The following is an 11,237-nucleotide window of genomic DNA, read 5'->3' as shown; positions in this document are numbered from 1 at the left end:
CACTTTTAGTTGCATCATGTTTTCAGCTTTCTAAAACATATGGACCAGTTTTCCAAGTCTACTTTGGACCAAAGAAGGTGGTGGTTCTGGCCGGTTACAGGACCGTCAAAGAAGCTCTGCTGAACCAGGCTGATGAGTTTGGAAACAGAGAAATCGCTCCAATTTTTTATGATTTCAACCAGGGACATGGTAATATCTTTTAAAAGCAAATCATTTTTTTGTTTGTTTGTTTTGACTAATTGATTCTGTTTTCAGGGATTGTGTTTTCCAACGGAGACTCGTGGACAGAAATGAGACGTTTTGCTCTTTCAACACTAAAAGATTTTGGAATGGGCAAAAAGATGAGTGAAGAGATAATTATTGAGGAATGTGGCTACCTGATTAAAGAAATGGAACAATATGGAGGTAACTTCTTTAAAAGCTCTGCACAGGTTGTAGACTGATTGCATTTGTGCTCAAGCTAGAAGGCACAATTTTTAAAACTGAAACAATATTTAATTTGTGATTGTTTAGTTCCCCAGGGTAGTCTAGGTGTAAGGGGAGAAGCATAACAATTAGAGACTAGGGAATGATGAGACAGACTGGGAGAGCACAGTTAATTATAATTTACTAAAAGGAGAAGCACAAAGGAAAAGCCTAAAAGGGAAAGGGGTGGGGGTGTTGATTAGCAACCTGAAGTCTGGGATTGTTGCTGAATTACCAACGCCAGCCAGCCAACTTGGAAGACCGTGGCACCTCACAGCCACAAGCTGAAACAAAAGAGAACCCATTCTCTCCAACAAACACACTCAACACTTGTGTAAGAAGAGCCCAGAGCTCACCTACAACCCACCAGTTGCCAACAGGGCATCGCTGCATGTAACAGTGCTGAACGACACTTGGGTGTAAAAGAGCACCATTCTGCATAAATTCAACACAGTGCAATATTGTTTTTCACACATTAAACCTTAAAATCAGTAGTTAATAATGTTTAACAGCTTAACAAAACTTTTCTCAATTCTGCCGCAGGTGAAGCCTTCAACAACACTCAGACCATCAATTATGCTGCTTCAAATGTGATATCAGCTCTAATGTTTGGAAAGAGATTTGAATACAAAGACCCCATTTTCCAAAATATGGTGGAAAGAGGCAACCAGAATATTCGTCTGACAGGATCAGCTTCTATCATGGTACGACAGAAAAGTAAAGAAATACAAGGAAAGTTTCCATTTGGTGCTTCCAGATGATGAGTTTATCTCTAACTGCAGTTTAGCTCATATCTGAAAAAACTAAAACACTTGATATGTTTATAAAGCAGTCAATTTTATTGTCTTGAATTTTTTACTCTGGTTTATTATTTCCCCTATCTCATAAATTTTTAATTCATTTTTTGTAATATGATTGTTTGAAGATTTACAACTTTATTCCTTGGCTGGGCCCTTTTCTTAAAAACCGGAGGACCATTTTAAAAAATATAAAAGATGGAAGGGCAGATATATGGAGGAAAATAGAAGAACTGAAAGAAACTTTGGACCCTGAGGTGTGCAGATGTCTTGTTGATGCATTTCTGATCCGTAAGAAACAGCTGGAGGTGAGCAATTGAACTTCAACAAGTCCATTTGCGTGCTGTCAGTGATGATCAATAAGTTTTCTCCTCTTTTCTTTGTCTCATGCAAGGATTCTGAAATCAGGAATTCACACTACCATGATAACAACCTGCTGTACAGTGTGATAGGTTTGTTTGTAGCTGGAACAGATACAACAGCAACAACTCTGAAGTGGGGTCTCCTTTACTTGACCAAGTTTCCTCATATTCAAGGTAAAAACTTCTTTAGCCCATCAACCTTCATGGCTTTCCAATATTGCAAGAAAACACATTGTTGTTATTATTTAATGTGTATCCAGATCGTGTTCAGGAGGAGCTGAGCAGGGTGGTTGGAAGCCGTCAGGTTCGAATAGAGGACAGGAAGAACTTGCCGTACACTGATGCAGTTATCCATGAGATACAGAGACTTGCAAACATTGCCCCCATGGCCCTTCCTCATGCAACAAGTAAAGACATCACCTTACAGGGCCACTTAATTAAAGAGGTCAGTATTGTTTACAAGAGGTATCGCAAATATCTTTCTTCATGNAGATGCCTTCATGCCATTTTCTGCAGGTACTTTGCTGGATTTAGGTATTAGCCTATGATAAAATTTTACCTCTACAAATAAAACTGTGATTTTTTAAGATTTGTTGGCTCTGTAGCCTTATATATGTATATGGAAAGAGGGATATGAAAGTAGCCAAGGTGTGTACTAAAACACCTGTGGCTATGAGGACTTTCAGGCTTTACATACAAATTGCAGATGAACCTGTTGATCTCATTCATTTATAGTAGATTATTTTGCACCATCTTTGCAGGTCGCAGGGCGTGTCTTGGAGAGAGTCTGGCTAAAATGGAGCTCTTCCTGTTCTTTGCCTCCCTCCTCCAACATTTTCATTTCACTCCCCCACCTGGAGTCTCAGAAGATGAACTGGACCTGAAGCCAGTTGTAGGTCTGACCCTCGCTCCTAAACCTCAGCAGCTGTGTGCTGTCCGGCGCTTCTGAGGAAGAAATCTGGATCTACTTGACTGTTTTGTGTTTGCATTAACATATTTCATCACCTGCCTGAAATTAGTTTTGAATCACAAGCTTGTTGACGGCATAAAAGAGGCTCATCTAAACACTGTATTTGCTGCCATTATGACTCTGCTTTGTGTCACTTCCTTTTCTAGAATGGTTATTTCTTTTTAATCTTTGTGAATGCTGTTGCTGGTGGTCTAGCTGTTTTATTGAATAAAGTTCAGTTTCTATTGTGTAAACAATAATGTGACTGTCCTAATGTGAGTCTTGGGGGCACTGTAGCCCTAGAAATAGATTATGTGCTCCTTAGGAAAAATAAAAGGCTGGGGAGAAAGGGTTAGACAGTAAATAACTTAGGTGAGTAAAGTTTCAAATCTACAACTCATCTCGATTTGAAACCTTAGCAAATTAAAACTCTATTCTGGTATCCTGCATGTTTTAGATGTTTCTCTGCTTTGAACCACCTGATTCGAATGACTGAGTGATTAACAAGCTTCTGCAGAATTCAAAGACCTGCTGAAAAGCAGGAAAATATCTAAAACATGCAGAATAGTGGCCCTCCAGGACCAGGATTGGACACCACTGGTGTAAACAATCAGCAAACTAATACTTGTCAGACAGCAAAACCAACTAAAATGTACAAAATAAAACAGGAATTAAACAGACCAAAACCCTTAATAAGGAAGCAAACACACAGATCTAATTAAATCCTACAAATGACAGATGAACCTTTTTCATTTTACTATTGACTTAATTTGAAGAAATAATGATAGACTGATTGTTGTTTTTCATCAGGATGAAACAAAGTTCTGAAAATGAGAGAACTTCTTGTTTTTGCTCATTCTCAGTGAATTTGTCATCTGACTGAGGAGTTAGGTCATCAGCTGTGAAAAGATTGGACTGTAGCTTTAGGACAGCTGCAGAATCAAAGGTTTGTTGTTTTAGAAGAAGCTCAGAGGTGATCGTAGAAACATGTTGAAGGATATTTTTCAGTCGCCCACTTCAGTCTCTCTGTTGCTCCTCCACCTTCCCAAGAAACATGAGAACCTCCAGGATCCAGACCACACATATGTGAAGCAGTAGACTAATTATTTGCTTTAATAAAGACAGAAGATTTACTAATAAGACACAAATAGTTTGTAGTTATTCTGCCACAGTGGTCGAAGGTGTTTTCCTCCTCTTGGTTTTTTATTTTGTCTCTGTTGGATCCACCTCTGGAGACGGGAAGGAAGAACCTCCAGGACCCAGACCGCTGCCTCTGCTTGGCTACTTGCTGCAGCTCGATCTCAGCAGACCCTACAGAACTCTGTGTGAGGTGAGTTTCACTCATAACAATGTGTTTTGGACCACGTTGGATTCCTCATATCATTTGTTTGTTTTTGTTCTTTGATTCTTCCAGTTTTCCAAGAACTATGGATCTGTGTTTACAGTTTATTTTGGACCAAGAAAGGTGGTGGTCCTTGCTGGGTACGAAACCGTCAAAGAGGCTCTGGTCAGCTACGCAGAGGAGTTTGGAGATCGCAACATCTCACCTATATTTACTGATATAACCAGAGGTCATGGTACAATTACAAACAAAACAACCCACTATTGATTTCTGTCATTTATAAAAGCTCAAATTTAAGGTGCATAAAATAATTTCTAAACTTTCAGTGAGCTGATATTAGACTAGTGGACAATTATGTAAAAAGTGATCAAGAAGATGTTCATTGCATGACAGTAATAATTACTTTTTGTACATTTCTCCAGTATTTAAAAGCTCAGCAGCGCCCCCTGCTGGTCAACAGGTTTGAAACAAGAAGTGATGAAAAATATGGGTTTTCAATCAATAATCTTAAAATGTTTAAATCCTTTTTGTCTGGCTTGTTTCTAAGTTACTGAAACAACACAACTAAAGTTTTTATATTCTATAAAAATATATAGCTGGTAAAGAAGTGTTGTAGATATCTAACAAAATTATTATTTTTTCCCACATCGATGGTTAGTGTGACTGTTTTAGAAGTTAAATTCCTTTTGGTTTTCGCTTTTGTTCAGAAAAAAAAAATAAAAAAAAAATCAACCCGCCCCCACTCCGTTTTTTTATTGCGCTTCCAGAACAGGTTTAAGGCGACAAGAGAAAACAGACGCCGGTATCGATCCCAATATGCTAGTATCGATCCACACAGATAACACCTATGGTATCGATACTACTGGATCGACCCGAACCTCTTGCTGTTTTTCTGTTCGGACTCGGAACAGGACATTCTGAATCTGAACAGGCTGTTAGGCTGTCGACTGTGAGAAGATTGGAGAGTAGAACTAAAACATTTGAACAGGTAAAGTCTTGTGTCCAGGAGGATCATGTTGGAAGATATTTTTCAGTCCCCCACTTCAGTCTCTCTGTTTGGGGTCTTTGTTGCTCTGCTGCTCCTCCACCTTCTTCACTCCAGCTTCAGTTCCCAAGAAAGGAGAGAACCTCCAGGACCCAGACCTCTTCCTGTGTTTGGGAACCTGTTCCAAGTGGATCTGAAGAGACCCGACCAAAGTCTTTTTAATGTGAGTAATGATTTGTTTGTCATTACATTTTATTGTGTATTACAGAAAGAAGATCGACTTTTTAAACTGTAAATCTCACTCTAAATTTTTTTTTATGTTTTTAGCTGTCCAAAAAATATGGACCAGTTTTCCAAATCTACTTAGGGCTAAAGAAGGTGGTGGTTCTGGCCGGTTACAGGACCGTCAAACAGGCTCTGGTGAACCAGGCTGAAGAGTTTGGAAACATAGATATCTCTCCAATTATCTATGACTTCAACCAGGGACATGGTAAAATAAAATGTTTCTAAAAGTACAAATGTTTTGTCGGTAAAACAAGCTGACTTATTCTGTTTTTAGGTATTGCACTTGCCAACGGAGACTCGTGGAAAGAAATGAAACGTTTTGCTCTGACAACACTGAGAGATTTTGGAATGGGCAAAAAGATGAGTGAGGATTTAATTATTGAGGAATGTGGCTACCTGATTAAAGAATTTGAACAACTTGAAGGTCAGTTTGTTAAAGAACTCCCACATTAAGATAGTGACACTGTAGCAGGGACATTGCGACATGACAACAGAAAATTGCTTAACTTTACAGTTTCCACCTAAAATTCACCTAAATGTCTGAACAAATCATGCTAACATTTTTTCCTCCCAGGTGAAACCTTTGACAGGTCTCAGACCATTGACTATGCATCTTCAAATGTGGTATCAGCTCTAACGTTTGGAAAGAGATTTGATTACGAAGACCCGATTTTCCAAACAATGGTGGAGAGAAATCACGAGACTCTTTGTCTGATTGGATCAGCCTCCATCCAGGTCTGTCTCATCCCTGAGATCTCCTGCTTGACAATTCTTTTGTACTAAATTGTTAAAAATCAACAAGCTGGGTCTCCCATCATCCTTGTATTTTTGCCATGACATACCCTGTACTTCCAGGTGTAACAACTGGAACAGTTAGACAAATAGTTTAGGAACTATAATAGTATAATAGTTTTTTTTATTTTTAACTAAAATAAAACAATGATCTAAATCTAAATTAATCCAATTCGTAGAAGAATATATTCTGCTCAGACTGAAGATTTCAGAGGCTTTAAACATGGATACATTTAAAAAGAAACTCATTTGTATTATGAAACTTTTAAGCTTTACAACTTAATTCCTTGGCTGGGCCCCTTCCTTAAAAACTGGAGAGATTTCATGAAGAACATGGAAGACATGAAGGCAGACATTAGGAAGTTAATAACTGATCTGAAGGAGACTCTGGACCCTGAGGTGTGCAGATGCTTCATTGATGCATTTCTGATCCGCAAGAAACATCTGGAGGTGAGCAGACAGACTCCAATGCATCCATTAGCGCATTGTCTGCAAATGTTGACCAAAAGGTTTATTGTCTTTTGATTTTGTTTTATGCAAGGATTCTGACATCATAGATTCACACTATCATGATGAAAACTTGCTGTTCAGTGTGATCAATTTCTTTGGAGCTGGAACTGAAACAACAGCAACAACCCTGAAGTGGAGTCTCCTGTACATGGCCAAGTTTCCCCATATTCAAGGTGCAAAAATCCACCCTCAGTCTTGTTTCAGTTGTAAGTGTTCAGTACTAGATAAGCCTAAAACTTAGTCACAAAATGTATTTAATTCTGATGTTCATCAAGATCGAGTTCAGGAGGAGCTGAGCAGGGTGGTTGGAAGCTGTCAGATTCAAATAGACGACAGGAAGAACTTGCCGTACACTAATGCAGTTATCCACGAGACACAGAGATTTGCAAACATCGGCCCCTTTTCTGTTCCTCATGCAACGACCAAAGATGTCACCTTACAAGGTTACTTCATCAAGAAGGTCTGCTGCATTACTATGATGCACTTCAACAAGTCTTTCACTTCTCTTAATGTCTGAAATAGTTTGTTGCTTGAGGCTTTTTTTATCCACAGGGAACAACAGTTCTTACTTTGCTCACCTCTGTCCTGTATGATGAGAATGAATGGGAGAGCCCTCACAGTTTCAACCCTTCTCATTTCCTGGATGATGAGGGTAAATTCATCAGGAGAGATGCCTTCATGCCGTTTTCAGCAGGTACAGCTGGATTTTTGCTAGACTTTAGCCCTCAACTGTGGCATATTATTAATACTTGTACAAAATATTTTCACAAAGATTTTTAGGTTTTGCGGTAAAGCCCCCACATACGAGAAATTTGCTCAATCAGATGAGTAGACATCTGAACATTAAATGTAACATGTTGCACCATCTTTGCAGGTCGCAGGGCGTGTCTTGGAGAGAGTCATGCCAAAATGGAGCTCTTCCTGTTCTTTGCCTCCCTCCTTCAAAATTTTCATTTCATCCCCCCACCTGGAGTTTCAGAAGATGACCTGGACCTGAAGCCAGTTTTAGGTTGTACCCTCAATCCTAAACCTCAGCAGCTGTGTGCTGTCCTGCGCCGCTGAGCAAGAGAGCCCAGCTTACTTAAAAGTATTGTTTTTATATCATTAATTTGTGGTAATGCTGAAAATTTGGTCTTAATTTATCCTTAAACAATTTAATAATTGACTGAAATTAGCTTCAAATTACAGGTTTGTTTACAGCATGAAATAATTCCTTAATTAAGATACTGTATATATTATTTAGTAGGACAGACAATAAACAATATAGACAATATTTTTAACATTGCCTGCAACAACCTGTTAAATTTTGCTTTTCTTGTCTTAAAAGCCTGTTTAAATCATACATATATTTTTCATATAACAGGCCAACAGCCATTTTGCTGTATGTTTCCAACATTGTTCTACTGTCATCATTACAAGTTGTCCTCGTCCCATGGCTTCAAACTGAAAACTGGTTTTAATCGGTAGACCTCTGATGTTAATCTGCAAGTTGAAGCTGGAAAGAGATCAGCCTTCTTTGTAGCACGGAAGAGGATTAGTGCCACTAAAGAGGATGGGGCCTTTCAGTCGTTGGCCCCAAGGCTGTGGAACAATTTGCCCTTGCAGCTCCGTTTTGCTGACTCTGTGGAGGTTTTTAAATAGCAGATAAAAACATTTTTATTTCCCCAGGCTTTTATATATTGATTTTATTGTGTTATGTTTGTATTATGTTTGTATATTCTTTAAGGTTGACTTGTATTGTTCAGCTCTTTGTGATTTTGTGTCTGTGAAAAGCGCTTTTTAAATAAATTTTACTAACTTACTTACAATAAAAAAAAGAATGAAAAATTCCTGGAATTCTGACTTTTTTTTTCTGTATGTGTCACCGTGCCGCTAATCCTTTTCCATACTTTGGACTAGTTCCAGTACAAGTTTTAAATCCTGCCCACTCCACAGTAAATGAGTTGGACTTTTTTTTCTGGCTCCTTCCTGCTACACGAGTCACCGTAGCAAGCAAATTCCCACAGAAGATTTGGTAATCGTTTAACTGATGTCCTTCTTGACGTGATGTGGACTCAAACTCACAGAATCTGGATTACAAGACTGCAGCACTGACCTCCGAGCTACTGTGGCCCCATTTCGTCAGGTTCCTCCCTTCCCCATTCGTCATCACATCTACCCGGGTCATAAGCCGGCTGACTCAAAAGAAATGCACCCATTCTGAAATCCAACCTGGAAATACGTTTTCTTTTATTCTGATTGGATAAGGGTTCTGAGCTTACATGATGCTTTTTTGCCATTTAGAAATGTGCAAGAGGCATATAGTTCCAGGGTTAATTTGTCATGTGCCCAGTTTGACCTGATAGTAGATCGAGGCTAGGTTCCAGTAGGAACTGGGAAATTTCACGTCCTAGATGGAGGCTATTTGAAGATGAAGGAAACGTTAATGAGGGAGGCCAATGTGTCAGGCTAAGAGGTCTTCAAAACACACCCCTCCTTCCTGGCAATTCTAGATGTCCTCACCAGCCCCACATGACAGGATCTGTCACCCAAACCTCCAAAAGATGGTAATGTTTTGTTTTCAAAACCACCAAAACCACTTGAATGGAATTTAAAAGAAGAGAATGTTCTAACAAAAGGAAAAGAAAACAAAATGCTAAGAGCTACATTAAAACTTAAGAGGACACATCTGAAACAAAAACACTTCACACAATCATCTTACCTTATACAAAGAAAACCAAGAACCTGTAGGAACAGGTATAATTAGAGTGAAATTCAAGAACTAAGGTGTAAACATTCAGCAAACCAAATCCAGCATGAAAAGAAAACCAATAGGAATGTACCAAAGTAAGGCTCTATAAAATAAAACAGGAAGTAATCTAAGCCAATCCAAACTATAACTCACAGACTGTGACAGGTGCGCCTTTTCTTTCTTCTTTCTTTTTTTTTTAAAAATATATCACTTTAAACCTAAAGCAACCAAATCAAAATGATTTGTTAAAGACTAATATGTTTTTCATAGACTACTTTTTAATCAGGACCAAACAGGAAGTTCTGTTTGTGACCATTTTATTTCATTTGACTGAGGATTTAGACGTAAAAATTGGACTGTATCTTTAGGACAGCTGCACTATCAAAGGTTTGTGTCTCAGAGGACTCAGGAGAAGCTCACAGGTGATCGTAGAAACATGTTGGAGGATATTTTTCAGTCCCCCACTTCAGTCTCTCTGTTTGGGGTCTTTGTTGCTCTGCTGCTCCTCCACCTTCTTTACTCCAGCTTCAGTTCCCAAAAAAGACCAGAACCTCTAGGACCCAGACCTCTTCCTGTGTTTGGGAACCTGTTCCAGGTGGACCTGAAGAGACTCGACCAAAGTCTTTTTAATGTGAGTAAATTACTTTAAAACATTTATACCCATTTAAATAACTTTAATATAATTTGTTTTTCTAAACTGTGAGCTTCACTTTTAGTTGCATCATGTTTTCAGCTTTCTAAAACATATGGACCAGTTTTCCAAGTCTACTTTGGACCAAAGAAGGTGGTGGTTCTGGCCGGTTACAGGACCGTCAAAGAAGCTCTTCTGAACCAGGCTGAAGAGTTTGGAAACAGAGAAATCACTCCACTATTCTATGATTTCAACCAGGGACATGGTAATATCTTTCAAAAGCTAATAAATATTTTTTTGTTTGTTTTGACTAATTTATTCTGTTTCCAGGGATTGTGTTTTCTAACGGAGACTCGTGGAAAGAAATGAGGCGTTTTGCTCTGACAACTCTGAGAGATTTCGGAATGGGCAAAAAGATGAGTGAAGAGATAATTATTGAGGAATGTGGCTACCTGATAAAAGAAATGGAACAATATGGAGGTAACTTTTTAAACACTGATGGAAAAAGAAAGGGTTCAATGAGTTTTATGCAGTTTTGGAAAGAAAAAAAATCCATCTGATTGTTTAAAGCATTGTTACATTTGGGTTGACTAACAAAACAGAAATATTTTTCTCAAAAAGAAATTTAATTGTAGAAACAATTTAACATTGGCGTGACATAGAGCTATTTTGGTCTTAATAAGTGGTTCTCAGACTTTTTGGCGCACCCATTTAGAGGAAGAACCAGTTACAGGCCCACTTCAGCTCAACAAATCTAAGTCAAAGGAAATCAAGTTAAACAGAGCAGAAGATTAAAAAAAAAGCTCTAAACCCTTAGATCTACACACGTATTTTAAAATGTTTCTTTCAAAAAGTTTGACTTTGTTTGTGTTTGTGACAGTTTGTCCCTTCTGTCAGGTTGTAGTGAAATAAACCGAGACTTATATTTGCAGAACTAAAAAGTGATTTATTATAAAAGAACAAAAACCAAAGGGGCTGATGTGCCAGCAAAAAACTTACCAACCAACTGAAGGGTTTGTGCCCCACAGTTTGAGAACCAACATCCTGCACTATTTAAAACCCAGTAACTGTGACTAGTCTTTTGAACCTTTTACATTTTTCAAATTCTGTCCCAGGTGAAGCCTTCAACAACACTCAGGCCATCAATTATGCTGCTTCAAATGTGATATCAGCGCTAATGTTTAAGAAGAGATTTGAATACAAAGATCCGGTATTCCAAACTATGGTGGAGAAAGACAATGAAACAATTCGTCTGACAGGATCAGTTTCCATCATGGTATGACAAAATTACTTTGATTACAACCACAAAATTTTCATTTTTAAATTTTGAATGTTTTTTTTTTGCATTGGACCACCCCCCCCCCCCACCCCCCCCCCACCCACACCCC

At 38.5% G+C, this 11,237-nt stretch overlaps 2 protein-coding genes and 1 pseudogene across 2 annotated transcripts in view; all 3 read left to right on the top strand.

The window, feature by feature from the left end:
- LOC108241303 overlaps positions 1 to 2,830 on the top strand; it is a 22,841-nt pseudogene extending 20,011 nt beyond the window's left edge.
- The window catches only part of LOC108241297 (cytochrome P450 2K1), an 18,460-nt gene that overhangs the window by 5,128 nt on the left and 2,095 nt on the right, over positions 1 to 11,237 (top strand). Inside the window, exons 2-5 of the mRNA XM_037978620.1 lie at positions 9,655 to 9,849; positions 9,952 to 10,114; positions 10,180 to 10,329; positions 10,965 to 11,125. Of these exons, the coding sequence (XP_037834548.1) occupies positions 9,655 to 9,849; positions 9,952 to 10,114; positions 10,180 to 10,329; positions 10,965 to 11,125 (669 nt within the window). The remainder of the gene's footprint in view (positions 1 to 9,654; positions 9,850 to 9,951; positions 10,115 to 10,179; positions 10,330 to 10,964; positions 11,126 to 11,237) is intronic.
- On the top strand, positions 4,614 to 8,307 carry LOC108241295 (cytochrome P450 2K1). Its single transcript, XM_025007863.2, has 9 exons — positions 4,614 to 5,123; positions 5,228 to 5,390; positions 5,460 to 5,609; positions 5,760 to 5,920; positions 6,248 to 6,427; positions 6,519 to 6,660; positions 6,763 to 6,947; positions 7,040 to 7,181; positions 7,362 to 8,307. Exons 1-9 carry the CDS (start codon positions 4,929 to 4,931, stop codon positions 7,547 to 7,549), a joined length of 1,506 nt encoding a protein of 501 aa, XP_024863631.1. The 5' UTR covers positions 4,614 to 4,928; the 3' UTR covers positions 7,550 to 8,307.

This window comes from Kryptolebias marmoratus, linkage group LG12, assembly GCF_001649575.2.
Source record: "Kryptolebias marmoratus isolate JLee-2015 linkage group LG12, ASM164957v2, whole genome shotgun sequence".
NCBI classification, from domain to species: Eukaryota; Metazoa; Chordata; class Actinopteri; order Cyprinodontiformes; family Rivulidae; genus Kryptolebias; species Kryptolebias marmoratus.
The sequence above is the reverse complement of the archived record's forward strand: the minus strand, read 5'-3'. Positions and strand labels throughout refer to the sequence as shown.